At 43.7% G+C, this 27,567-nt stretch overlaps 2 protein-coding genes across 4 annotated transcripts in view; one reads left to right on the forward strand and one right to left on the reverse strand.

Annotated features, from left to right (window-relative positions):
• Positions 1-14,503, reverse strand: part of ACOXL (acyl-CoA oxidase like) — an 83,541-nt gene extending 69,038 nt beyond the window's left edge. The window contains exons 1-2 of one of the 3 annotated variants that reach the window (XM_049652174.1): positions 14,323-14,503; positions 11,473-11,634 (exon numbers count right to left, since the gene is read on the reverse strand). Coding sequence is in view for 1 of the 3 variants with exons in the window: in XM_049652172.1 (XP_049508129.1) it covers positions 80-204 (125 nt within the window). In the remaining 2 variants the exon portion in view is untranslated. Of the gene's footprint in view, positions 1-79; positions 288-11,472; positions 11,635-13,961 lie in introns of those variants that run through there. The other 2 variants (XM_049652173.1, XM_049652172.1) reach the window with 2 other exon arrangements.
• Positions 14,504-14,561: 58 nt separating this feature from the next.
• The window catches only part of BUB1 (BUB1 mitotic checkpoint serine/threonine kinase), a 46,438-nt gene continuing 33,432 nt past the window's right edge, over positions 14,562-27,567 (forward strand). The window contains exons 1-9 of the mRNA XM_049652164.1: positions 14,562-14,677; positions 18,142-18,201; positions 18,846-18,984; positions 20,002-20,198; positions 22,287-22,330; positions 22,984-23,084; positions 25,050-25,106; positions 25,200-25,380; positions 26,715-26,866. Coding sequence (XP_049508121.1) covers positions 14,652-14,677; positions 18,142-18,201; positions 18,846-18,984; positions 20,002-20,198; positions 22,287-22,330; positions 22,984-23,084; positions 25,050-25,106; positions 25,200-25,380; positions 26,715-26,866 — 957 coding nt within the window. The 5' untranslated portion in view covers positions 14,562-14,651. The remainder of the gene's footprint in view (positions 14,678-18,141; positions 18,202-18,845; positions 18,985-20,001; positions 20,199-22,286; positions 22,331-22,983; positions 23,085-25,049; positions 25,107-25,199; positions 25,381-26,714; positions 26,867-27,567) is intronic.

The following is a 27,567-nucleotide window of genomic DNA, read 5'->3' on the forward strand; positions in this document are numbered from 1 at the left end:
CGGGGCACCCCGGACGGTGCCCCCGGGGACGCGCGGAGACCGAGGGCACACGGCCAGCCGGCCTGCGGCGGCACAGTACCTGTGGCGGAAGAGCGGGCTGCCTCCCAGGAGTCTGCGGGGCTCGTTCTTGAGACTCCAAAACTCGCCGTCCAGGTAGCGGTGCAGGGACGAGTCCCCGAGCCCCGGGTCCGGAGCCGGCTCCATCGCGCCGCCCGGCCTCCGGCTTTGCCGCGGGAACCCCAGGGGCCGTCTGCCCTCCGCGCCTCCTCCTCTGAGATGCCGGCACGTGCAGCCCGGAGCGCACGCCCTCTTATCCGCGCCGCCCGGGGGCGGTCTCCTCCCTCCGCAGCTACTTGTCCCCTGCCCCAGCCCCACCCCTTCCCAGCCGGCCTTCCCGGGACACTGCTCCCTGGGCACGAGGGACGAGCTGTCCAGAAAGTCGGGGCTCCTAGGGTGGTCTCTCGCCCTCCAGGAAGCTCAAAGTCCACCGCCTCGCCCTGGGGCTTTAGCTTCTACCGCCCATGCCATTTCAATTGTCCCCCCCCCGGTCTGGGGGTGCACCAGAAGCAAGTATTAGAACCCTAGAGAGGGAAACGGTCAGGTGGACGTGGGCACGGGAGTCCCGGCTGCTCAGAGCGGAGGCATTTTACTCAGCCGGCCTTGCGTGCCAGCCTCTTTGCCTGGCTCTCCGGGTCCGGTAAGGGACTGGTCTACCTCTGGCCCCAACTCAGCTGCTGCTCGGCTCAAATCCCTGCCCCACCTCCCCAGCCCCAAAATGGGACCTTTTATAGTGACCTCTAATATGACTGTAATCTGGGGGTAGCCAGCCTGCAGCCGGTGCGGTCCAGAGCAGCTGGGAGACGCAGGCAGAGCAAGACAACGGACAGGAACACGGAATTCCTCTCCCAGGACCCTCCTCTTGCGGTTTTGGGGCGTAGGAAAGGAGTTACAACCTAAGTGGCGATTTTTCATCCCTTTCCTCTGGATAACTCTCATCTTATTGATTCTTTTTTTGTTTTATTTTTTTATTCTGAGAGACAGAGAGAAAGCACGTGCGAGTGGGGGAGGAGCAGAGAGAGAGAGAGAGAGAGAGAGAGAGAGAGAGAGAGAGAGAGTCCCAAGCAGGCACCACGTGCAGACTCCAACATTTAACTGACTGAGCCACTCTGGCGCCCCTATTCTTTTGAATACAAAGGAAATGTTAGCCCTTTCCTTCCAAAAATCACTCTGCAAGGGAGGGAACTGCTGGGGATGCAGTGCAGCAGTTAGGAAGCTGTCTGCTGTCATTAGGTAAGCGGAGGTCATCTCTATCAGCTTCCTGTGGCCGTGTGGCAAATTACCACACACTGAGTGGCCGAAAACAACACAGATGTATCTTCTTAGAGTTCTGGAGGTCAGAAGTCAAAAATGGATCTCACAGGGCCGATCAAGGTCTTAGCAGAGCTTGACTCTGCTTCAGAGAAAAATCTTTCCTCATCTTTTCCAGCTTCTAGAAGCTACCTTCTTCATCCGTTGGCTCCTATTCCCTTCCTTCCTCCATCTTCAAAGTGCATCACAAAAACCTCTGCTTCTACTGCTCATTCCCTTCTTCTGATTTGACTTTCTTGCCTCCCTCTTACAAGGACGCTTGTGATTGCATTGAGCCCGCCCAAATAATCACATGAAGATAATCTCTATCTTATTTTTTTTAATGTTTATTTTTTTATTTTTGAGACAGAGAGAGACAGAGCATGAATGGGGGAGGGGCAGAGAGAGAGGGAGACACAGAATCCGAAGCAGGCTCCAGGCTCTGAGCCATCAGCCCAGAGCCCGACACGGGGCTCAAACTCCCGAACCGTGAGATCGTGACCTGAGCTGAAGTCCGACGCTCAACCGACTGAACCACCCAGGCGCCCCCAGATAATCTCTGTCTTAAAATCAGACACTTAAAATCACACCTGTAGCATCCCTTTTCCCATGTGAGGTAGCATACAGGTTCTGAGGATTAGGACATGAATATCTTTGGCAGGCCTTTTTAAAACAATTTTTTTTAATTTTTTTTTTCTTTTTCAGAGAGAGAGACAGAGAGAGTACAAGCAGGGGGGTGACAGAGAGAGAGGGAGGTACAGAATCTGCAGCAGGCTCCAAGCTCTGAGTTGTCAGCACGGACTCTGATGTGGGGCTCGAACTCATGAACTGTGAGATCATGACTTGAGCCAAATTCGGCTGCTTAACAACTGAGCCACCCAGGCGCCCTAAAATTTTTAAGTTATTTATTTATTTAGAGAGAGAGAGAGTGTGAGCAGGGGAGGGGCACAGAGAGAGGAAGAGAGAGAATCCAAGCAGTCTCTGTGCTGCCACCGCAGACCCCGATGCGGGGCTCGATCCCACAAGCCTCGAGATCATGACCTGAGCCGAGATCAAGAGTCGGACGCTTAACCGACTGAGCCACCCAGGTGCCCCTGGCGGGCCTGTATTCTGTCCGACATGACATCTGTGCAGCCCCAGGTGACAATACCCAAGCAAATGTGATGAAGAAGGGGCATTGTTTTTCTCATATAATGCGAGGGCTGGAAGTAGGAGAGTGCCCAGGGCTAGTTCAGTAGCTCTACTCAGGGACCGTGTTCTGTTTCCATCTTTTTGTTCTACTATCCTTTTTCAGTGTGTTATCTTTGTCTTTTTTTTTTTTTAATTTATCTCGTCTCATATCTTATCTCCTCCATCCATTGTTTGGATGTAGCAGCTCCAAACAACACATAGTGCCAAGCAGAAACTGGTGGGGGGTGAGGGGGGTTTCCTTCTATATCAGTCAGGATAGGATAGCAGTGAGAAACAACCCCCAAACCATTCCAGGTGTGCAGTGGTTGCAAACCACCCCCGAACATTAGGGTTTGTAAAGATAAGTGGGTATTTCTCACCCACGCCACATGAGGGTTCTGTTCCACGGTCCCTCCTTCCAGATCCCAGCAGACACAACGGCCACCATTGTGTGACCACACAGGCTCTTAAAGCTTCCAGCTCTCAAGGACACGTGTGACTTCCACTCACAATCCACCAGCCAAGGCAGTTCACTCTAACTGTATAGGAGAAGGAAGTACCATTCTGGCCATACTCAGAAAGCCAACACCCCAAATAATCTGCAAGCGGCACTAATAACTACTAAATCTACCCTCTTTGCCCACTAGGGACTACTAAACCTAGCTAAACATTTGTCTCACTCTTCCTTCCACAGGCAAGCTATACTCTTCACTCCTTAAAAGAGGCAACCAAATCCCCATTCTGTCACAACATCAAGTCCAAGGCCAGTGGGGGATGCCCAGTGGCTCTCCCTCAAGTCAGGGTGTGGTTCCTCTTGAGTCAGAGATCTGTAAGCTAAAAACAAGTTACTAAGTGCATGTAGATTGAGTGAGGGGGGGAAAAAAAAACAACCACAACCTTTGTTGTTGTTTGTTTGTTTGTTTTGGCTTAGTGTTGTAAGCCACTAAGATTTTTTGGAGCATTGTATGCTACCCCACTACAATCTAGTCTAGCCTCAAAGCTACTGGAAGAACGTTGCTGAAATTAAAAAAAAAAAAAAAAAATATATATATATATATATATATATATATATTTGGTTGGTTAAGCATCTGACTCTTGATTTCAGCTCAGGTCATGATCTCATAGTATATATATATATATATATATTTATATTTATATATATATATATATATTCACACACACATACACACACGCATGCACACACACACGCACACACACACACACACACACTGACTTAGGGACTGGGAGGGGCAGTGAGGATGCTGTTAACCAAAGCTGAACAGAAGGAAGTTCATGTCACACACAAAGTGGCAAACGTTTGATAAAACTGTGCCCAACAGACAATATAGCCAACGACCTCATTGCTCCCAGAGGAGAAGATGCTAAAAAGACAATGTTAGCATTGCTTGCTGGCTGCTGTTGGCTGTGTTTGACTAGCTATAATAAGAAAGAGATGAACTTAGAAAGAACTGAGCAGTTTGCAAGCAGTGATGAAACGGAATAGAGAGTCCACAAATCCAGGGATGTTCAGAGTTGGAAAAGGCAATGGCTCTCCAAGTTCTATCAGTAAAAGATAAAACAGAAGTGTTTTGAGCAATAAAGGCCAATTAAAACTCGGGAAACTCTAGCCTTTAGCCTCTTGTGGCAAGAGTCTGACCTATACCCCTGTTAAGACTTCTGGATGGATTTTTGGGGTTCCCAGCAAGTCACCTATCACTCTGGGGCCTGTTGGACCAAGCAACCCCCATCTGAAGAATCGCTAGCATGGCATCAGAGTACGAGAGTAGGTCAAATTGCCCATGGGCTTGATAAGGCGCCCCAAAGTGATGAGCACCAATCTGTTCACACGGCACACCTGCTCCAGGGAACAGAAAAGAGTTACCCTCTCAGGTGCCCAAAGTGGGGAGAATCAACAGCACTTGGCAACCAGCCCTAAGGAATCTTTCAAGGAAACTGAATCTGGGAAGGAATTTGGCAGGGAAGGTTGTCAAAGAAATGACCCGGTAGAATTGCCCTTAGGCCTCCTGGTCTTACCTGGGCCCTATGCCCGCTGTATTGTTTCCCATGGCTGCCTTAGCAAATTACCATGAACTGGGTGGCCGAAAACAACAGATATTTTTTCTTATTCTTTCATGGTCCTGGAAGCCAGCAGTTGGAAATCAAGGTGTCAGCAATGTGCCCTGTTCCTTCTGAAGACTCCAAGAAAGAATCCTTCCTTGCCTCTTGCTAGATTCTGGTGGCTCCTGACAGTCCTTGGTGCACCTTGGCTTATAGCTGCCTCCACAGTCACATGACCTTCTTCCCTGAGTCTTCAAATCTCCCTCTCCTTATTGAGGACATCAGTTAGGACCGACCCTGATCCAGTATGACCTCATCTTAACTTGACTACATCTGCAAAGACCCTATTTCCATATAAGGTCACATTCTGAGGTTCCTGGTGGACACGAACTTTTGAGGAACACTATTCAACCCTGCGTCCCCATCCAAAACCAATCACTAAAAATATGATAAAGCAATGGAAGGAAATGACCACTATCAGTTCAAATAACTGTTTTTCACATTGGCTGCACATTAGAGTAACCTTGGGTTTTTAAAAATTGCTCAGTAGTACAGACGCACTAAATAAATAAATAAATCCAATTTCTAGAGGTAGAGCCTAGGCGTCTGTATTTTTAAACCCCTGCCCCAAAGGTGATTCTAATGTGAAGCCATTGGCTTAAGCCGGTGGTTCACAGCCTTGCTGCACAGCAGACCGTTATGTGGTTAGGACAATTGGGAAAAATTAAACAAGATGGATGAAATAATATTATTGTATCATTGTTAATTTCCTGGTTTTGCTAATTGTACTGTAGATATATAAGTGAATGTTCTTGTTTCTAAGCATGCACATTGGGGGCCCCTGGGTGGCTCGGTTGGTTAAGCATCTGACTCTTGATTTCAGCTCAGGTCATGATCTCACAGTTTGTGCGTTTTTGAGCTCTGTGTTAGGCTCTGCACTGATGGTGTGGAGCCTGCTTGGGATTCTCTCTCTCCCTCTCTCTCTCTCCCCCTTCCATGCTTGCACACTCTCTCTCAAAATAAATAAACTTGAAAAAAAGGAATGCAAATTGAAGTATTTAGAGGTAAAAGGGCAGCTTTCTCTAAATGTCAGGGAAAAAACTGTGTATATATTATATAAACACACATATGCATATATGTAGGTACTATACACACACACACACACACACAAAGAGAGAGAGAGAGAGAGAGGAGGGAAAGGAGGGAGGGACGGAGAAGACATAAAATGTTGTCCCCCTAAAGTATGATACTAAGCAAAATAAGTCAGAGTCATGTATGATCTCACTCATGTGCAATTTAAGAAACAAAACAAATGATCAAAGGAAAAAGAGAGAGAGAGAGCGAGAAATCAAAAAACAGACTCTTAACTATAGAGAACAAACTGATGGTTTCCAGAGGGGAGGTGGGTGGAGGGATAAGGGAATAGGGAATGGGGATTAAAGAGCACATCAGGATGAAAAAAAAAATGGGGTCCCCTCGGACTGTCTAAAAGAACCAGGACTTTCTCAGTTATCAATAATAAAACTCAATTTGAACTCTCTTCGGCGAAATGGAAGTGCATCGGTTCACAAAATTTAAGGAAGGCTTGGACACCCTAACTGGGGAAGGGCAGGAGCGTGGCTGGTATCAGAAACAGCTGGGACCGGCTACTCCAAGTCCACCAGCATCTCTTCTCCTTCTTCCTCTTCCCCACCCCCCGCCTCCCCCTGCACAGTAGCCCACTCCTCAGGCAGGGCAGGTCTGAGTCCTTTATCAGGCAGCAGAAGGCTGGGGCAAGAGCCAGGGTCCCCACAGCTGGGCCTCAAGGGAAATGAAGGGAGCCAGCGGCACGGTCCTCGCAGAAAGATGCACTGGTCCACAGTGGACTGGGGATGGCATCTGGGGTTGTTTCCGGGGGCTACCCTATAGCCCTAGACCCTCCACGCAAGAGGGAGGCCATACACTGCTGCTGGGCGTACTCTGTGCTGCCCCCAGACCCTTGGCTCTTGTTTGAGAGGTGGGCCCTCGGCTAGAACATGTAAAGAGCATTCCCACATGCGGTGGCTCCTTGGATCTTGACACGGCCATGTCTCCTCTAGCTCCTTCTGCAGAGGAGGGACTGTCATGTTAGCTGACTGGCCCAAGGGCATGCTGCTCTCTGAGGCAGAGGACCCAGGGCTCTTAGATATACCCTATATCACATTACGCCAACAGGACTCACCCCAGGGCCTCGATGAATTTTCTGGATGCCACTTTCATGGACACCTAGGGCAAGAACTTTATGATCCAGGGCTCAGGGTTCTGTGGTGAGGCACAGACTGTTCTCAGGGGACTTCAGTTTGTTTTGCAGAAATCATGGAACCACAAAGTGTCAGCACGGGGGGCACCCTGGATCTTGTCCAGACAGTCCTCTCTTTTTAGATGAGGACATTGCAGGGCATGGCTTCTAATGGAGGAGTCTGGCCACTTTGCTAAGGTTTGAGGAGGGAAATGAGGCAACTTGGGAAACTGATTTACAGTGTCCCCCATGCTGCCCAGTACTCCCCGGTCTGACGACTTTGGGAAATCCAGTAATGGTAATAGCTCAGATTTACCTGGCCCTTGCCTCCCCTGCCTATGCAGAACCATGGCCCCTCCCTCTTATCTTGCCAAGGTTTCTGGGAGCATTGAGGAATCTCTCCCATGTGACCAGGAGCAGCTGTGCCACCTCCTCCATGGGGCACTCTCTGACCCGACATGGAGCCCCAGGGTGGTGTGTGGAGAAGGGGCCCAGGTGACATGGCTTCCCTTTATGTCATCACTTCGTGAACAGGGCCCTCAAGCATAGCCTGCAATGGGGAAACTGGCAGCTTATACTTCCTGCCTGTCTTGCCTCAGGAGCTAGACATGTGTCCAGGAGTAGGGAAGAGACAGATTCCAAAAATCACCACCACACTGTCCTCAGGAGTGCCCTCCCTTCTAAAGACCCATGGCTTCATTACAGACTCACCTCTGATGAGCCTGCCTCCTTTTTCCCCAGGATAAAGTCTGCAAACAGACTCGATGGGCTTACTGTAGGCTCCACCACCTTGCCGAGCACCGTGGCACATGCTGGGAACACCCATGGCAGGCAGTCTGACATCAGGGACTCTGGGCTTGACTCCCATGGATCCTCACTTTTGGAAGCAATCAGGCTGTGAACTGTCATGGTGCCTTTCCCTGGCTCCCCAGAGCAAGACCAGCCAGTTTTGACGCCAGCTGGATTTAAAAAAAATTTTTTTCAACGTTTATTTATTTTTGAGAGAGAGAGAGACAGAGCATGAGCAAGGGAGGGAGAGCAGAGAGAGACAGAGAGACACAGAATAGCTCCAGGCTCTGCCCCTGTCAGCACAGAGCCTGATGCGGGGCTCGAACTCACAAACCGCGAGATCATGACCCGAGCGGAAGTCGGATGCCTAACTGACTGAGCCACCCAGGCGCCCCGAGGCCAGCTGGATTTTTCATATCCCTCCTCCAAGAGACAAAGTCCTGGTCCAAGGCAGAGAGAGCTGCCCTATGTGAAGTCCATGGATTCCCCACACTGAGGATTTTCTCTGTGTGTTGCCATGCAAGGGATTGCCAGAGGTACTACGGATTAAAAAGCAAGTGAGGAACAATATGTAAAGTCTGCCATCGTTTGTATAATAGGAGGAATGTGTATATTGTACATTTATATTTTCCAAAAGAAATAAGGATACACCAAAAGCTAATAACATGTTGTAGATGTTGCCTATAGGAGGTGGGAGGGAATAGAGATGGAAAGTAAACTTCTCTGAATACACCTTGTTTTATAATGTCGACTTTGGAATTTGGTAAATATTTACATAACTTTAAAACATTAAATCTAGGGGCGCCTGGGTGGCTCAGTCAGTTAAGTGTCCGACTCTTGATTTCAGCTCAGGTCACCATCTCATGGTTGGTGAGATAGAGTCCCGCCTCGGGCTCTGCACTGACAGCGTGGAGCCTGCTTGGAGTCTCTCTCTCCCTCTCTCTCTCTGCCCATCCTCCACTCACATACTCTTTCTCTCTCAAAATAAATAAATAACCATTAAAAGAAAACACTAAATCTAACAGGAAAAAAAAAGTCGCTAAAAATCAAAAGCAAACTGAAACAAACGTATGCAATTCCATTCCATTGTGGCATAACCACAGGAGAAAAATTATTTCAGTTAACCTTACATTCATTACTTTGACTGTACAGCCCACTAGGAAGATAGCCCAATAAAGGCAAAAGAACGACAGTTGAGCCTTGAACAACACAGGGGTTAGTGATGTAGTGCATCAACATGCAAAGGCAAAGGGACTGCAAAGATACAAGGATACAAGATGACAGTATGAGGGTGACTGTAGGGACAGTGACCGCAAAAGTAGCAGGCCAGACAGAAAGCCTTATATGATAGAAATACAACTTAGGTAAATGCTGCAAAGGCTGAGTAGCCTCTTAAGGTTGACGTGTGTCTGGTAACATTACCTTCCTCCTTAGCCCAGGCATTATTAATTCAGGGAGATTACATCCACAAACCCAAACCTAACATTCAAAGTCTCATGTTCTGGGACAGGCCTGGGTGGCTCAGTGGGTTAAGCGTCCGACTTCAGCTCAGGTCATGATCTCATGGCTCGTGGGTTCAAGCCCCACATTAGGCTCTGTGCTGACAACTCAGAGCCTGGAGCCTGCCTCGGATTCTGTGACTCCCTCTCTCTCTGCCCCTTCCCCCTCACGTTCTGTCTCTCTCACTCTCAAAAAATGAATAAACTTAAAAAAAAAACAGAAAAAAGAAAGTCTCATGTTCTTATAAGGATTCTATCTGCCCAGAAGCTGCACCATCCAGGAGACCAATCCCTGATCCCTAAGTAACTCCAATGTTTTCCTTTTCCCTTTTTTTTTTAGGTTTATTTTTCAGAGAGAGAGAAAGAGAGAGAGAGAGAGAGAGCATGAGCACGAGCAGGGGAGGGGCAGAGAAGAGGGAAAGAGGAAATCCCAAGCAGGCTCTGCACTATCAGCACAGAGCCCAATGTGGGGGCTCAGACTCACCAACTGCGAGATCATGATCTGAGCAGAAATCAAGAGTCGGACGCTTAACCGACTGAACCACCCAGGCACCCCTCTTTTCCCCTTTAAAAAAGGTTTCTCTTCATTGTTCATTTTGTATAAAAACTTGCCACTTTCTCACATGCCTCACCATGCTCTGCACTCTTGAGAATGGAGACCGGCTGCTTTATGAAGTGTTAAATAAAGGCCGGATGGTCTAAACTGTCTTCATTTTAACACCACATACGTGTGAAAATGGGGCATCTGGTAAACCAGGTGACAAGTAACTCATGGTATCACTTCCGTTTCCTCATGCCGTTCCTTTGTCTCCGAAAGGACAAGCTATGGGACCCAATTCAGACGGCGACACACGGACAAGAATTGTGTCAGTGCTCAGCTGCGTACACATCTGTCAGGCCTGTCTCTGAAACGGATGCTTTGAAGTCACCGAGTCTGAGCCTTGATTTAGCTCTTTTCTCTAGCTTGGGAAGTGTCCAGCTCTTTGAAGGGACGGAAGCAAACCCAGTCTGAGCAAGAATACCAACTGGTTACCAATTTCATGAGAGGACAGAATTGCTTTCCCGAAAGTGCAGATGTTATAAAATAACAGAGGCTATTGATGCTAATGAAATTCTGAGCTTATGCTCAAAGATGCAGATCACCCCATGGTATAATAAAAAATTTGTCTGGTCTCAACCTGGGTTCCTGGCAGATCCTCAGAAACGTTTGAAACTCCTAAGTGACAGGAATCTTCGTTATGTTAATGAGGTGACCCTTGATGGGTCTCTGGATAGCTTCAGGATGGGGGCTGGTCAGCAGAAAGATACACCAATTGATTAGAAATTTGGGGCTTTGAGTCACAGGTTATGAAGCCAGTCCTCCCGACCTCAGGAGAGAGGAGGGTGATTGGGAGATGGACTTCACCCATGCGGCCAGCGATTTAATCAATCATTCTTACATAATGAAACTCCAGGCAAAACCCAGAACACTGAAGCTCCGTGGAGATTCCTCGTCGGTTAGCACATTGCTGTGCCACAAAAATAATGTACCTGACTCTGGGGAGAGAGGGCATGGAAGGGCCATGTCCAGGACTTTCCCAGACCTCACCCCGTATGTATTTTATAATAAAACCGTAGGGATGCCTGGGTGCCCCTGACTGAGGCAAACTGGGTGGCTCAGTCAATCAAGTGTCCGACTTCGGCTCAGGTCATGATCTCATGGTTCACAAGTTCGAGCCCCGCATCAGGCTCTGTGCTGACAGCTCAGAGCCTGGAATCTGCTTTGGATTCTGTCTTTCCCTCTCTCTCTCTCTCTCTGACCTTCCCCAGCTCTCTCTCTCTCTCTCTCTCTCTCTCTCTCTCAGAAAAATCATAATAAAACTGTAATTGTAAGTTTCCTGAGTTCTGTCATTCTAGTGAATTATCAAGGTTATGGGAACCCCTGACTTTGTAGCCAATCAGTCAGAAGTGTGGGTGGCTGAGAACCTCTGGCACTTGAGGCTGGCATCAGAAGTAAAGGTAGTCTTATAGTCTTTTAAGGTTTCTGGATCCAATTCCAACATGGCAAGGGGGGGATCCTCTCCCCCCTCTTCCACCACAACACCAAACAATTTCCAGATACCAGCAGGGTATCAGAAAAGTCAACTTAATTCTTAACACTATCTACCCAGATGTGACATGAGATTCCACAGGCTAAAGTTTCAGTCTTACAAGACTGTTTCCCACACCCACTTCAGATACCAGTCACAAGCCCTAGGTTGTTACCTGTGCTTCTAACTAACCAGCTACAGACTGGAGGTTCCAACCACCTCCTCCTTGGGTTTGATTAATTTGCTAGAGCAGCTCACAGAACTCAGGGAAACTCTTACTCACGTTTACCACTTTACTGAAGGTTATGATAAAGAATCTGAACCAACGGCTGGACGAAGGGATACAGAGGGCAAGGTCCCAAACAAAGGAGCTTCTGTCCTCATGGAGCTTGGTGCTATTTGGCTGCACATGGAAGCAGTCTGGTTCCTGAAGTGTGGACACTCTCTGGAAAAAAAAAAAAAAGACCAAAAGCTGCCCTCTTGGATTTATATGGAAGCTTCATTACACAGTCATGATTGACTAAGTCTTTAGCCATTGGCTGATTTTAACCTTCAGCCCCTCCCCTCTCCTGAGGTTGGGGCTGATGGGTGATGGTGGGATGGACTGAAAGTTCAAACCCTCCAATCACATAGTTGATGGTGGAAACCAGCTCCCATCCTTAGGTGCTTTCCAAAAGCCACCTCATTAACAGAACAAAAGACACCCTTACTATTTTCCTCATTGTCTCAAGGAAATCACAAAGGTTTTGTGAACTGAAAGCTAGACACTGCAGAAGACCAAATATACATGAGAAATATATACATATTTGACCACAGAGGCATCTTCTGAAGTCACAACCTACTCTCAGAAAAAAAACATTTTCCAAGAAAGGGTTCTACAGCTCTCTTCCTAGGTATCAACTTTATTCTTAATATTCCACAGTCTCTTAAAACACACAGGAGTTTGCTGTAACTATTCTAATTATAAATCTCCAATCTTATATGATGTTTCAGCAACACATCTAATACACTACTCTACGTTGCTCTAGATTCCCAGAGGAAGAAAGATATATGTGTATCTGTGACATGTTCATATGTCAGAGGCAAAACCTAGAGAAAAATAATCATTTTTCTTTTCTAAACAGAGCACTAACTTTGATATAATGTGCCAACCCAAGAGTTCAGGAATTAAGTGGAAAACCTTATGAGGTTATAGGATAGCAGAAGCCAGAGAAACACGAAGACAAGGAGGCAGATTTCTTTTTTCATTTTACAGATCAGGAAACCGAGAGCCAGATTAAGAATGTGAGTCATTTGCCCATTTGCTGCTCGTTGAGAAAGTTGGGGTTGGAGCTCATCCCCTGATGTGGCCCAGCATCCCTCCTCCAGTAAGCTTGGGGATTATGATATTGAAATAACAAGTCACTGAAAACCCAAATACAAATACTTTACCTAGTGGCCTTCTTAAACATTTAGAGAATCTATTAGTCAACTTACATATTAGCAATTTAATGTTGAAATTATTAGGAAAGTTTTAAAGAAAGAGAAAGTTGTGTGTACTTTACACATAACCAGACTTGCTGCTCCCAAAAGGCCCAATTACTATCATGATCAATTACAAACTCCTTAATCTAGCACTCAAAATTTAATATCAAAGTATCAAACTAGTCTTTCAAAAAGAATCTTCACTACTCTTAAATAGGAGTCTTCAAGGGTGATCTTTCAGTAACCCTGGTCTCCACCGAGAATGACCTCCTCCAGGATCTCCCCCAGTCCTGCCCCCTTTTGCCCCTCCTGCCCCTTTCCTTGGCCTTGGAGTTTGTCCCCACCTCACCTTCACCCCACCCCAACCAGGCCGTAGGCCACACCTGAGTGGAGGAAAAGACCCCTGACCATGTAGCCTGTGCTGTCCACGGACACCCCAGCCCTCCTTGGCTGGGCTATGGCTAATGTGGCAGTTTATGGGGATTTGGGCAATTTGTGAGGCCCTCAGAGCTCGTTTATTCTTTGTAATAGAATCGCTCTGAGCAGATTGCCACTGTGGAAGGCAAAAGTCTAACCCAACAAAACCCTTAAACCTTGTGTGCAGATGTCATGAGAAACTTCCAAAGCCACTTATTTTAAAAATGCTACAATAGCAAAGGAGAGATCCACCCCGTTTCAAGGCCCAATTCAAGCTCCACCTTCCCTATGAAGTTTTATGAGACAGGTCCATTTCCCCTCTCTCCTCTGGATCCCCTAGCAGATAATCTGAACACTAATATGGCACTTAATACATGTGTATGCCACCTTTAAATGGTTTTATATGACTGCATCTTCATCTCCCAGACAAAGCCACAAGTTTTCTTAAGGATCTGTTGGAGTTAGGCAAGGTTGCAATTGGGTATAAATCCAATGGCACCTGGTATATGATGGCTGCTCAATCAACATTTCCTAATTGATGACTGAGCCACTATCAGACGCCAATTGAAAAGCTGAATGAGTGCAACATCTGTTAATTCCTGTGACGGTTAGCAGAACCTAACATTGGTCTAAAGACCCTAGAGTGAGCACCCTCTGCGTTTTAAGCGCCACAAATCGGATTCTTGTGCACACTCAAGTTGGTCAAAACCATGGAAGGAATTCTGGACGGTGAAAGCATCAGGATTTCCAAAAGCTGCTATGTTTTCTTAAAGGTATTTAACTTAAGGGCCCTCAGAGAACAAACACCCGCAGAGCTTCTGTGAAAGGAAGGTAATCACAACAATAGCTCTCTATATTTTACTTGCATTGTCAAGTGGCTTTTGAAACAACCTGGAGAGGTAGAATGGGAAGTAATATGCATCAGCGTATTACGTATTTCTTCTTAGACAACTGGACTCCTTTACAAAGAGGTCTCTTCATTTATAATTCCCCAGAACTTGAGTCTCCGGAGCTCCTACTTCCACAGATGTTGAAAGTTTCCTGGTTGGCGTTCTATAATCTATCCAAACTCTTCCGTTCTTATTATAATTACCATTTGGATGTAGGTACAGCCCGCAGAACCTAGCCCTCCCACGCTCTGGGGGCACACCATATTGCTTTTCAGATCAGTTAAATCAAACCCAGAGGACTGCAAGGGTACTAACCCATCACCTTCATATGCCACATATAAAAACAGCCCTGAAGTGCCTACCGACGCGCCCTCACATTGCAGTTACTAAGCCAAAATCCTAGGGCTGCGCGGCACCACAAAACTCAACCCGCACTCAGCGGGCTCGGAGGTTTCGGTTCAACCCGGAAGAGGGGGGAAGTGGAAGGAACAGGCGGCGTGCGGAAGGGAGGAGGGACAAAGGTCTCCCGGCAACGGCCCCGGCGATTGGCCATCCTTCTGCAGCCTAGGCCAATGGCCAGACGCCTTGCAAACGCTTGTCGCTCCGAGTGCGGCTGCGCGGGAGATTCAAATCGTCGGCGGTTCCTCGCTGGGAGAGCGGCTGTGCTGCTGCTGGTCCGCGTCCTCTAGACATGGATAGCCCGGAAAATGTTTTTCAGTAAGTGTCGGTCTGGTGGCATGGGAGCGAGGTTGGGGCGCAGTCCCCGGCTGCGGGCCAAGGAGGAGGCTGCGGAACCTAGGATTCGGTGTCTGCAGGTCCTCGGCCCGGAGACCGCAGTCCTGCCTCCTTTTGCCCCTCCCGCCCCTTTCCTGGGCTGTAGTTTGTCACCTCCCCGCCCTCACTCCCACCCAGCTAGGCTGTGGGCCACTCGTGGTCGTGGAAAGGACCCCGGGGGGTGTAGCTGGAGGTGCCTGCTGAGAGCCCGGTCCCTGTCCTCCGAACTGCGGCCACGGCGGCACTTTAGGGGGGATTTGGCCAGCTCGGGAGACCCTCGGAGTTCTCGGTGACTGTTCTCGGAGTTCTCGGGGACCGCTCTGGGCAGATGGCCGCGGTGGGAGAAAAAAGTCTGACCCAACGAAAACCCTAAAGCTTGCGTGTAGGTTTCATGAGCTTTCAAAGCCACCTAATTTAAAACATTCTACAGCAGGGGAAGAACTTAAAATAACTCTTACCCATAATCCCACAATCAGTTTGAAAAAAGTCTTTGAATAACGTGAACTTAAAAAAAAAAAAGCTGTGCTTGTTGTCATTTATGTCAAACAGCTAACCCTTTTTTTTTAATCCCCCCACCTTTGCTTTATGACTTTAGGTGATTTATCTACATTGTTTCAAAAGCATTTTAAAACAGTCAAGTCCTATGTGACAGGAAGTAAAACTGGTTAGTTTTATCAGCCCTAGGATAATTTACTCTTGGGGATCAGAAGGCCCAGACCATTAAGTAAAACCAGGACAGAAATCTACTTTAAGACGTTTTCTTCAGCCTTCAACCTAGCCAGCAAGCTCTTTCACTTCTAGAAGCTTGTTTTCCCCATTTTAAAAGGGAAATCGGGTATTTCTGACCTTATTTTGGCTTTGCAAAGACCAATTTGCTCCAGCAAACTGGATGTTTTTAGTATTAATTTACAGTGTATTTTAGGTCATTTTACTAGGGAAATGTGGTTGGTATTGGAATGTGAAATGTTTGTTTGGAGCAGGCTATTATTAACATATATTTTGGGAGAAATGTGCTCACCTAGGAGGCGTGAGAAGGAGATTAAAACTTAGAAGTAATTTTTAATTTTTAAAAATAAGCAATACATTTATTTTTTTAAAAATATTTAGCAGGGCACCTGGGTGGGCCAGTTGGTTAAGCCCGATTCTTGGTGTATCTTAATGATAAAAAGGAGGTATGTGAAACTGAAGGGAAGAACATTCTAGGCAAAGGGAACAACAAGTGCAAAGAAGAGAAGCCTGTCTCCCTCAGGGAACAAAAATACCTTTATAGGGGCGCCTGGGTGGCTCAGTCGGTTAAGCATCCGGCTCTTGACCAAGGCTCAAGTCTTCATATCAAGGTTTCATGGGTTTGAGCCCCGCGTCGGGCTCGGCACTGACAGTGCAGAGCCTGCTTGGGATTCTCTGTCTTCCTCTCTCTCTGCCCCTTCCCCACTTGAGCTGTCTCTTTCTCAAAATAAACAAATAAACAAAACAAGACAAAAAAAGATTTAGAAAAGTATTCATTGAGATGTGTTATACCCGTCTACTCTCCCACCCCCATATGTAACCATTTTCCTATTTTTCAAATGTTTCTTGGTGCAGATACATTTAAATTATAATATTACATTAGTATATCTGTATATGCATATGTGTATGTGGGTGGGTGTGTATGTATATGCATGTACATTTCCAGTCTTGATTTCACATAAAATGTAGCAGACCATGTATACACTCCTTTTTTTTTTTTTTTAACAATATCCTTGGAGATCTCTATCAGTATATAGAGAGCTCTTTCTCAGCCTGTTTTACAAGTGCATATTTAATCTACCATAATTGACCTAAAAAGTCCCTCATTGATGGAGACTTGATTTGTTGACAGTCTTTTACTAAATAGTGCTGCAGTGAAAAATCTTGTACGTGTGGCATTTTGCACATACACAGATGTATCTGTCTCCTAGATTCCCAGTTAGTGGATTTGCCAGATCAAAAGTAAATCCGTCTGTAATTTTGGCAGATATTACCAGTTCCCTTGGCAGGGATGAAGAGCACTCCCACCTGCAAGCAAGCCCCCTTGCTTCATCTATTCACTGTTGCACATTTTTTTAGTTTTGCCAATCTGGTAGGTGAGAAATTTGGATCCGAGTGAGGTGAATTTCTTTTATGAGGGAGGTTGAGTATTTTCCTGTGGGATGTGTTTTATTTATTTATTTTTATTGTTCCCCCCTCCCCCCTGGTTTCTAGAAGCTTTGTTTTGTTACCCCAGTTTATCATTTTTCTTTTGATTCTGTTTGATGTTTTATTTGACATGTAGGTAGGAGTTTTTTTATTTATATATAGTTTGCTTTATCTAGCTTTTCTTTTGTGGCTTCTAGATGTTGAGTCCTAAGAAACATTGATTGCATTGGTATACTGAGATGATAGCTAGAAGAGAGTATTGCTTACAAATCCTTTTTTCAAAAAATCATGTAATTTCTCCAGTAGAAAACCAGGGATCTTTCTTAGCTTGACTCTCTCTCACACCCAGCAAGTCTCATTGTTTCTGTCTCCAAAACACCCCAAATCCCACACTGTACTGTTCCCACCCTGGTCCAGCTCACCACCCACTGGGACTGTAGTAGCTCCCTAACTGGTTTCCCACTTCTGTTCCCATTCCACCCCTCCTTGGCCTGGAGGGGCAGAATGGACATTTTAAAATGTAAATTACATTTTGTCACCCCCACCCTTCCAGCTCAGCACTCTTAAATAGCTGCTTGGCTGGCTCTCTGGCTGTCTGATCTAGTGTCATTCTCTCAGGGAGAATAGCCTTCCCTGACCAGTCTAAATATTCTAACTCTTACCACACTCTTCCCTCTTGTCCTGTTTTGTTTTATTTTGTTCCTAAGTGCTTAATGTCACCTGGCTTTATTTTAGGTGTTTATTTGTTTACCCCCTAGCACCGAAGTGCCCTTAGAGAAGAGAACATTGCTTTGCCTAGCTGTTTTTTTTTGTTTGTTTGTTTTTGTTTTTTTTTTTAAAGCTTGTGGTTGGGATGCAGAAGTAGCAGCAAGCTGAATTCTCTGGGAGCTGTAGTCGCTGATTTATGAACATTGCCATTATGTGTTCTTCATGATGGTAGTGACATTAGGCAGCCGTGCCAGGAGAAGGAGACTTTTAGGGCCTAAGGATAGAGTCTGGGACCCTCTCCCAGGCATCTCTTTCACAAGGGCTACCTTCAGGGGCTTGGGTTTTGCTTTCTTCTGGAAAAACACTGGATCTGAGTTTTGTGACAACTTCCAAGTGAATAATCTTTTAATTTTTAATATAGCATTTGAACTGATATTTCAGATATCAATTTTAAGGTTTGTAAATGATACATGTAAAATAAAATACATCTTTTGCTTTTAGGAATTATCCCTAATAGCTCATGTGCCTATTTTTCTCTGTTCTAGAATGTTTGAAGCCCATATGCAGAGCTACAAGGGTGATGACCCACTTGGTGAATGGGAAAGGTTAGCATTTAGTTTATTTTTTTCCTTTAAACAAACTATATGCTGGGGCGACTGACTATTGATTTTGGCTCAGGTCATGATCCCAGGGTCGTGGGATTGACTGAGCCCCTTATTCGCCTCTGCGCTGAGTGCAGAGCTTGCTTAAAGATTCCCTCTTTCTCTGGGGCACCTGAGTGGCTCAGTTGGTTAAGTATCTGGCTCTTGATTTCGGCTTAAGTCATGATCTCATAGTAGTGAGACTGAACCCCTCATGGGGCTCCTTGTTGAGTGTGGTGCCTGCTTGAGATTCTCTCTCTCTCCCTCTCCCTCCCTCCCTCTCCCTCTCTCCCCCTCTCTCCCCCTCTCTCCCCCTCTCTCCCCCTCTCTCCCCCTCTCTCCCCCTCTCTCCCCCCCTCTCCCTCTCCCTCTCTCTCTCTCCCTCTCTCTCTCTCCCTCTCCCTCTCTCTCTCTCCCTCTCCCTCTCCCTCTCTTCCTCTCCCTCTCTCCCCCTCTCCCCCTCTTTCTTTCCCTTCTGCCCTGCACACACACATGCACTCTCTAAAAAAAAAAAAAAAAGTCCCTCTTCCCAGCTCATGTTCTCTCCTTCTCTCAAATAAACGAACTATATGCTGACCTAAAAATTAATATTATCCATATTTTTCTAGTTACATACGGTGGGTAGAAGAGAATTTTCCTGAGAATAAGGAATACTTGACAACTTTATTAGAACATTTAATGAAAGAATTTTTAGATAAGAAGAAATACCACAATGACCCAAGATTCATCAGTTATTGTTTAAAATTTGTAAGTATACTTTCAGATGTATAATCAAATCTGTGATCATACTGTGTTTTTGCTTTTTCCCCCAGATTTTAAGATCATTTTAGACTGTCTTATTTTAATTCCTGTGTTTCCAATCATAAATTTTTAAAAGTTGTATGGCCAGAGACTTGTATTTTAGAACCTTTTGGCTTTTGTATTGTGGAGTCAGTCATTTAATTTTAAAACCTTCCTCTGTCTATCAAGTTGGTAGATAGAAACCACTAAATTAAAAGGTGTGTTGGATGAGAGGTGTGTTTAGGGATAGAAGGATAAGCAGACACTGCTAGGTATTCACAGGGTTCCTGGGAATAAATTAAATTCATTGTGAATAATTAAGAAAATATTAACTCTCAGTAACTAAATTTAGTACTGCCCCAGGAACAGGCTGCCTCAGTTTAGGCTTTAAAAGTTTGTGTCTTTACAGTCCTGAAATAAAGACTTTGGGGGCACAAGTTCTAGTAATCATAAACGGATAGAGTTAAGATGGATTTGTTCACTAAATTACAAGGTACTAGGATTAGAGGCGCCCTGTGGCACTTGGGCAAGCTCAGATTAAGACAACTGTAATACATCATGAGCCATGGAACCCAGTATCCTGGGAAATTGTGTGGGTAAGGAAAAGAAGGAGCTTAATTTTTAGGTTTGCTATCAGAGAGCCACACAAGCCTGCCCCTACAGCATATCCTGAACCCTCCACGAAGAGCAAACACTGGGGGTGACTGGGTGGCTCAGTGGGTTAAGCGTCCAACTTCAGCTCAGGTCATGATCTCACAGTTCTGGAGTTCGAGCCCCGTGTCGGGCTCTGTACTGACAGCCTGGAGCCTGCTTCGGATTCTGTGTCTCCCTCGCTCTCTGCCCCTCCCCTACTCACACTTTGTCGCTCTCTCTCTCTCTTAAAAATGAGTAAAATGAGTGAACATCGAAGGGAGCCGGGCTCCGGGCCCTACCTAGACCGGCAGTTCCTTCGTTCTTGTATCTGTTTGCTTTGGGTTTCTGTAGGCTGAGTACAACAGTGATCTTCATCAGTTTTTTGAGTTTCTGTACAACCATGGGATCGGAACCACGTCATCCCCTCTGTACGTAGCCTGGGCTGGGCATCTGGAAGGCCAGGGAGAGCTGCAGCATGCCAGTGCCATTTTTCGGAGAGGACTTCAACGCCAGGCCGAACCAAGAGAGCAGCTGCAACAACACTACAGGTAGTTTGAAAATAAAACCACAGAGTGTCCCCTGCTTTGAAGTGTAATGTTTGCTCTTAAAAATTTTTATTGCTTTGTTTGTACAGGGAAATCTTTCTCATTGTGAAAATGTGGATAATACACAATAGTATAAAGGAAAGGAAATTGCCCAGAAATATTACTGGCAACACTTTGGTGCGTTGCCTCCCAGTACCTTTTCCTACCCCTGTGTGCGTGTCCTTGTATTTGTATATTTTAACAGTAAATCGTATTGTTATGTCTGTTACGTATACTGGCCTTGATACTGCTCTTAAGAAATTATGGACTTTTATAGCACAACTTATAAAGCAGTTCTGAAATCTGTCCCAGAGTTATGTCATAATTTAACTGTTCTCCAAATGAACATTTAAGGTGTTTTCAACATTTTGATTTTTGTCAAGAACAACATAATGAGTATCTTAATGAATAACTATTTTTCACAACTTTTTTTTTCTATGATTAAATATACTTCATTTAGAAATGCTGACAATACAGAAAACTAAAGAAGCAGAAGAAACCTGGCGTTTTAGTTGACATGTTGTTCTCTGCTCGTTATAGGATTTACAGGCATGCTTTACATATATCTGCAGCTTCGTGTCAAGGTCTTTTTCCTTTACCATAGAGTTAGCTCCCAATAGATTGCCTATTTTCATCTCTTTCCTTCTGATAGAGTCTCAGAATTGAAATTATATAGTTAAAGGGTGAATGAAGAGTTTTTAAGGTTTGTGGTACATATAAGCACAGTCCCTGCTCAAAAGGTTATACCAGCTGGCCCCTCTCCAGAAGCATCTGAGATCACTTATCTCATTGTACCCCTTGCCAGACTTAATACACTCATTGTTTTCAACTTTGCTATAGCACTCATGTTCTTTTTAAACTTTATAAGGAGAATTTTCAAGCATGCATTTAAAAAAAATATAATGAACCTCCCCTTTGTCTGTCATGTACTTTTAGTAATTATTAACGTTTGATCATGTTTTTTCTATGCTGAAGAATTTAAAGCAAATCTAAGACAGCAAAATATTTTATTCCAGGGGCGCCTGGGTGGCTCAGTCGGTTAAGCATCCGACTTCGGCTCAGGTCACGATCTTGCGGTCCGTGAGTTCGAGCCCCGCGTCAGGCTCTGGGCTGATGGCTCAGAGCCTGGAGCCTGCATCCGATTCTGTGTCTCCCTCTCTCTCTGACCCTCCCCCATTCATGCTCTGTCTCTCTCTGTCTCAAAAATAAATAAACATTTAAAAAAAAAATAAAAAAAAAATATTTTATTCCAAATACATAAACATCTCTAGAAAGTGATTTTTTGTGCAGAAGCTTAGGCCATTTCACACCTAACAAATTTTAACTGTAATTCCTTAATATCTGTAATTTTCAGTTATTCCTCATAATGTAAAACATTGTGAGTTGTTTTTTTGTTTGTTTGCTTGCTTGCTTGCTTGCTTGCTTTGTTAACCACTGGTTTGTTTGAATTAAGAGTCACAAGATTTGGCATTTGGTTGTACATCTCTTATTCTCTTTATACTCTAGATTCTTGTTGATATCACCCAAAAATGTCAGGTTTAGAAGTTGCATTTTACTCAACAGGTGATTTGGTGTGCAAAGTTGCCATGAAATGATATATTTTAAAACTTCTCACAGCATGAACAATAATATATCTGCCATTTGGAGTGGTGGTCTAAGTTTTAGACTTCTTTCTTCTTAACATTACATTCATTATGGTCCAGATGTGTAGAATGCCTAAGATAAGGAGTTCAGACACCCCATGTTGTAACATTTGCAGACGATACACAGAGAAAGAGGGTACGTTTATTATATAAGTTTGAGAAATACGAACATAAACTAAACAGAAGGGGGAATTTTTCTAATACAGTAATTGGGTATGAAGGAAATCCCAGAATTTTTTTTTTTAATTTTGAAGCAATTCTAAAATTCAACTTTACATTCTCTCTCAACCTCAGTCTTTACTAGCTTATGATAAGCTGTCTTGATTGATCTAGATTGATCTAAATAGATTGATTTAGTTTTCACTGTAAGCTTATAATCTGTGTTGATGCCTTTACTCCTGCCACTTAGGTTATTTCAGGCACGCCTTGCTGAAACCCACTTGCCAACTCAAGGTAAAACAACGCTTTCTAAAAATGTCTAAATTGTTAATAATTTAGTCTGACTTGTGCTGGCTTTTTTTCCCTAAGAAAATAATTCATCCAGTATTTATTGATTGTATTGCCTTAGGTAATAGGGAAGGCACTCTGGTAATAATACCTAGCAAATATCCCTGGAGAGTAGAGCTCTGTCTTAGCAATTTAAAAGAGCAAACCCAAAAGAAAACTTGAATTCATTCTATTTTTAGGATTTAAAAAAATAATCAAAATTGGCCAAAAATAGAGGACAAGGCTTACTCTAGAGTCCATCTGTTCTGAATTGAATCAAATGTGTTTAATGCAACTTTTAAAGAAATGGTAGTCATATATTTTCTTAGAAATAAAGATTATGTTTCAGAAATAAGCATCAACTGTCCCATCCTGTTGTTTAAATTATCTCTAGAATATTTCTCTTATCTTCTTAAAAGTGTTTTAGTTACATTTTCTAAGACAGTGATCAATGAATTGATTTATTTCTTATGCTACTAATTGAAAGACCAGGGGAATATATTTGTAATAATTTTACTTAATGTGTTTTTATCCTTGTTTCTCTTTATTTCATCCTCCCCCCCCCCCGCCGCCCCCCTCTTCCCCCCCCCCCCCCCCCCCCCCCCCCCCCCCCCCAATAGCTAGAACCTTGGAACCTCTCCATAATGCTCAGATTTTAAATCAAATGGTGACATCAAAATCAAATCCAGGAAACAACTCAGCCTGCATTTCTAAGAATCAGGTAATAATGACATTTGTGGGTTGTGTGGAAACTGGGAATGGCATTGAATGGTCATCCAGCTCCCTTTTACATCCACTTTGACATCTCATTTGTTTGACCTTGTTCCTGTGACTCTAACCTCTCTGTCAGCCACCTGCACCTGTGGCCTGTCATCATCTACCACTGCTCACCTCAGATACCAGATTTAAATAACTTATCTGTTTATCTGACCTAGGGCCCCCCCACTTTTTCACCTTCTGTCTTTACTTCCTCCCCAGCAGCTTCTCTCCTCCTTGGTTCTACTGGTCTCCCTCACATGGGCCCATGAGCCCCTACATTAGATAATACCCACCTGGAAATTTCTGATCCCTGCTTAAAAAACTCAGGAGGTTGGGTCACCTGGGTGGCTCAGTCATTTAAGTGTCCAAGTGTCTTGGCTTCAGCTCAGGCCATGACTTCATGGTTAATGGGATCAAACCCCCATGTCAGGGGGAGCTGACAGCACAGAGCCTGCTTGGGATTCTCTCTCCCTCTCTCTGTCCTTCCCTTGCTCACATATGTTCCCTCTCTCTCTGTCTCAAAATAGATAAAAATAAACTTAAAAAAAAAAAAAAAACTCAGGAACTTGGAACAATAGTACCTATAACCTTAACCAGGGCTTTACTACTCCCCAGAAATTGTTTCCAGTTTCCTGGTTGACACTATGTTTTATGTATTTCCTACGTGTCCCATTTCACTGTCTAATGCCACATTATAATGATGTTAAACTTCTTTTCACTTTCCTCAAACTTAGGACCTGGTTGTCTCTAACCTTTCCTTTGGGAGCTGGCAAAAATACTATTTTAATGAGACAAAAGCCATTAGATGACATCTGTCAGTTTTCTGCCACCAACCAGTAAATGTAACTGCATCCCTCCCTGCCATCACAGTTGGGAAAGGTGGTCTTTCACTTGTGCTTGTTGTTCTTTGTTGAGATTTTTGCCCTATTGAGATCTCTTCTGCTCAAGTCTCTGCTTCCCCTAGCCTGTTTTCCAGTATCTTTCCTCTTTGTACTACGGTTTCTCTTTCAGTTTGCTAAGGACCTCCTTTAAGCTGACTCTAGCAGAAAGGCCTCTGTCCTTAGTGCATGTTACAAGTTTTATTCATATAACACATTCTTAGACGCAGAATATGCATTTCTCACTTTGATAGATACTCAAACTATCTCATTTTACATTCTACACATTTGCCAGCCTCATTGCTTCCTATTGCCCCAACTATGTGACTTTAAAAAAAATTTTTTTAATGCTCATTTATTTTTGAGAGAGAACGAGTGAGCGAGCAGGGGAGGGGCAGAGAGAGAGGAGAGACAGAATCCGAAGTGGGCTCCAAGCTCTGAGCTGTCAGCACAGAGCCCAATGTGGGGCTCAAACCCATAAACTGTGAGATCATGACCTGAGCTGAAGTCAGACGCTTAGCCGACTGAGCCACCCAGGCGCCCGACTATGTAAATTTTTAGACAGCAGAGATAGGTCTTATTTATGGTCACATTTCCAGGACCTAGCTCAGTTCAGGACATGTATAAGATGTTCAATAAATATTTGTTTGGTGAATCAGTCCTAGCATTGGGAACTCCTGAGGATAGAATAGTACCAGAAGGAAATTTTTATGATTTTTATTTCTATTAATATAGGATTTTGGAATATTAATCCCAGAACACATAGGCACTGTGGTCCAGCTCCTTGTCTGTTGATTGGAGGGAAATAAGTGCCCTTCTCTATTACCAAGTAGGAATTTTTCAAAATCATTTTCCTATTGGACTCTTAGTTACAAAAGTTGTAAGATTAATAATAATTGATTATGATTGAATTAATTATAATTTTAAAGAACATATATAAATCTAGTTACAGAACCCCTCTAACACTTTCTTATTGTTTTGTGAAATAATTTGGATGGCAGTTTCTTTTCAGATAAGTGAATGCTGATGTTCCCTTTCTGTCTTTTTAGGGCTCAGAAGTTTCTGGGGTGATTTCTTCAGCTTGCGATAAAGAGTCGAAAATGCAAGTATAATCAGTGCAATAATCTATTAATTAGTGTCATTCAAGAGCTGTTTTAGTACACTGTTGTAAATAATACATTTTTCCCCATTGTAGGGAGCAAAGGGTGATCATGATTTCCAAGTCAGGATATTCTGCACAACCGTCTCTAGCAGCCAAAGCTGATGTTCAGCAGGTTGTTATGTATTGCAAGGAGAAGCTTATTCGTGGAGAATCCGAATTTTCCTTTGAAGAGCTGAGAGCCCAGAAATACAATCAACGGAGAAAGCATGAGCAATGGGGTACTTGCAGTGTTGTGATCTGAGATACTCTAGTCACTTAAAATAATAACCTTGAGTAATTACCTTTTTAAACAGGTAATTGACTATGCCGAAAGAATCTGCAAAAAAGTCTCTAGCTCATGTATCTGAAGCCTAGAAATCTTTATTAAATGCAATTACTGAATGAAAAACATTCAGCAAAGAGCACGCACATACCTCAGACCTTTCCTGAAAAGTGTAGCGGCCACATTTGTCCAGGGAACTACATTGATGTCTTAACAGCAAAGCTCAGAGTTGATATAGCACTAATGTGGGTTAAGTAGATATACCAGCGTTGCCTTCGTTTTAGTGATATTTTAAGCTTTTAAATATTATCTGAATGGATTTGAACTTCTGTATACAGCAACTTTAAACCTGTAGGTCAGTTATTTGTACTGTGAAAGGATTAGGTTAGGAACTGGAATTGAGAAGAGATTTTCTAAAATCTGCAAGAACAACAAAGAAGACATTCAGAAGGAGCCCTCTGATCAAAGTGCCACATTATTTATGGCTGCGTACTAGGTCAAGTTTTGTTCCTCACAGAGAAAACCATGAGTGTTAACACCAAAGTTTGTGCTTGTCTTTGCTGTAACAACATGAACTTTAGAGAGGAAAGTGGAACTTTGTGCCACTCAGGGCTTTTATACCATCTAAGTCACGTGGACGAGAGCTGCTCTGCGTTGGCCTTTTTTGTTTATCATTTCTCATTTGTTCACCAACTGAGAGAACAGGCAGTTAACACTCATGGAGGACCCATTTTGTGCCATGCACAGATGCATTTTTCATGGAGGACCCATTTTGTGCCATGCACAGATGCATTTTTCTTTCACACACTAGGACGTAAAGTCTTAGCCAAAGGATCTGATTTGAATGTGATATGGCTACGTTAATTGCCTTTGCAAGTGAGACTTACTGCAGTACATGTGAGGCACTGAACTTTCAGGGTACCAGACTCCTCCTCCTCAGAAAGCACTGGAGATTTACATCTTTTATCTGTTCCACTTTCAAATGATATGTAGAATCATGACTTTTATAAAAAGTGATTATTATCATTGTGCTATTATCAAATATTTTTTATTGGTCAACATTGTAAATTTGTACCTTACAAGCTCTGAAATGAAAAATAACCATCCCAAAGGCAGGTAAAAATTATAATTAAAAGGTAATACACCTTTCAGTGCTAATAACCTAATATACATGGAAAAGACTAGTAAAAAAAAATTGCCATCTTAAAAATAACCTTTCACTCATTTCTGTGTATTCCTGTGATGACCTGAATTTAAACTTGCATGGAAACCATTTTTTCTTTCCTAAAGTAAATGAAGATAGACATTATATGAAAAGAAAAGAAGCAAATGCTTTTGAAGAACAACTGTTAAAACAGAAAATGGATGAACTTCATAAGAAGTTGCATCAGGTGGTGGAGACGTCCCAGGAGAACCTGCCTGCTTTTCCGGAAAGGTCTGAGGTATGTGCGTGCTCTTTGCTGAATGTTTTTCATTCAGCAACCAGTAACACTGATTTCTGTTTTTACTTGCTCCTTTCTGTGCTATATTTTTAGAGTTAATTCTGATGTTAATTTAGATACTAGCTTTCCAAATTTTTATGATTGGACACAGAAAGGTATTCAAAATGTAAAATGAGAAAAGGAAGTTACAAAGAGTATGCTTTTATATGTGTGTATGTATATACTTATGTGTTTATGTATTCATATATGTAGTCTTTTTTGGATTTTTTAATACAGTGACATAATTATATGATGAGAATATGAATTTAATAATTTAATTAATTAATTGTCTAGTTGTATTTTGCTTGCCATTGTTTCATGTTGGAAGCGGGGAGAGGTTATGGTATGTTAGAGTCACATGATTTTCTTAAAATTATTAAGGAATGGGGTTGATTGAGAATAAATTTAAGCTACATAATGGCTGCTTAAGTGATCACATAGTATATGTCTGCCTATGATACAGGATACAATGAAGATAAACACCTTAATTTTTTTTTAGAGTTTTCTTTTTATTTAAGAGCTTTATAGAGGTATAAATGACATATAATATATTACACATATTAGAAGTGTAAAATTTGCTAAGTTTTGACATGTATGTACACCAATAGAACTATCATCACAATCAAGATAGTGAACATATACATCACACCAAAAGTTTTCTT

The sequence above is a fragment of the Panthera uncia genome (genome assembly GCF_023721935.1).
Source record: "Panthera uncia isolate 11264 chromosome A3 unlocalized genomic scaffold, Puncia_PCG_1.0 HiC_scaffold_12, whole genome shotgun sequence".
Lineage (NCBI taxonomy): Eukaryota > Metazoa > Chordata > Mammalia > Carnivora > Felidae > Panthera > Panthera uncia.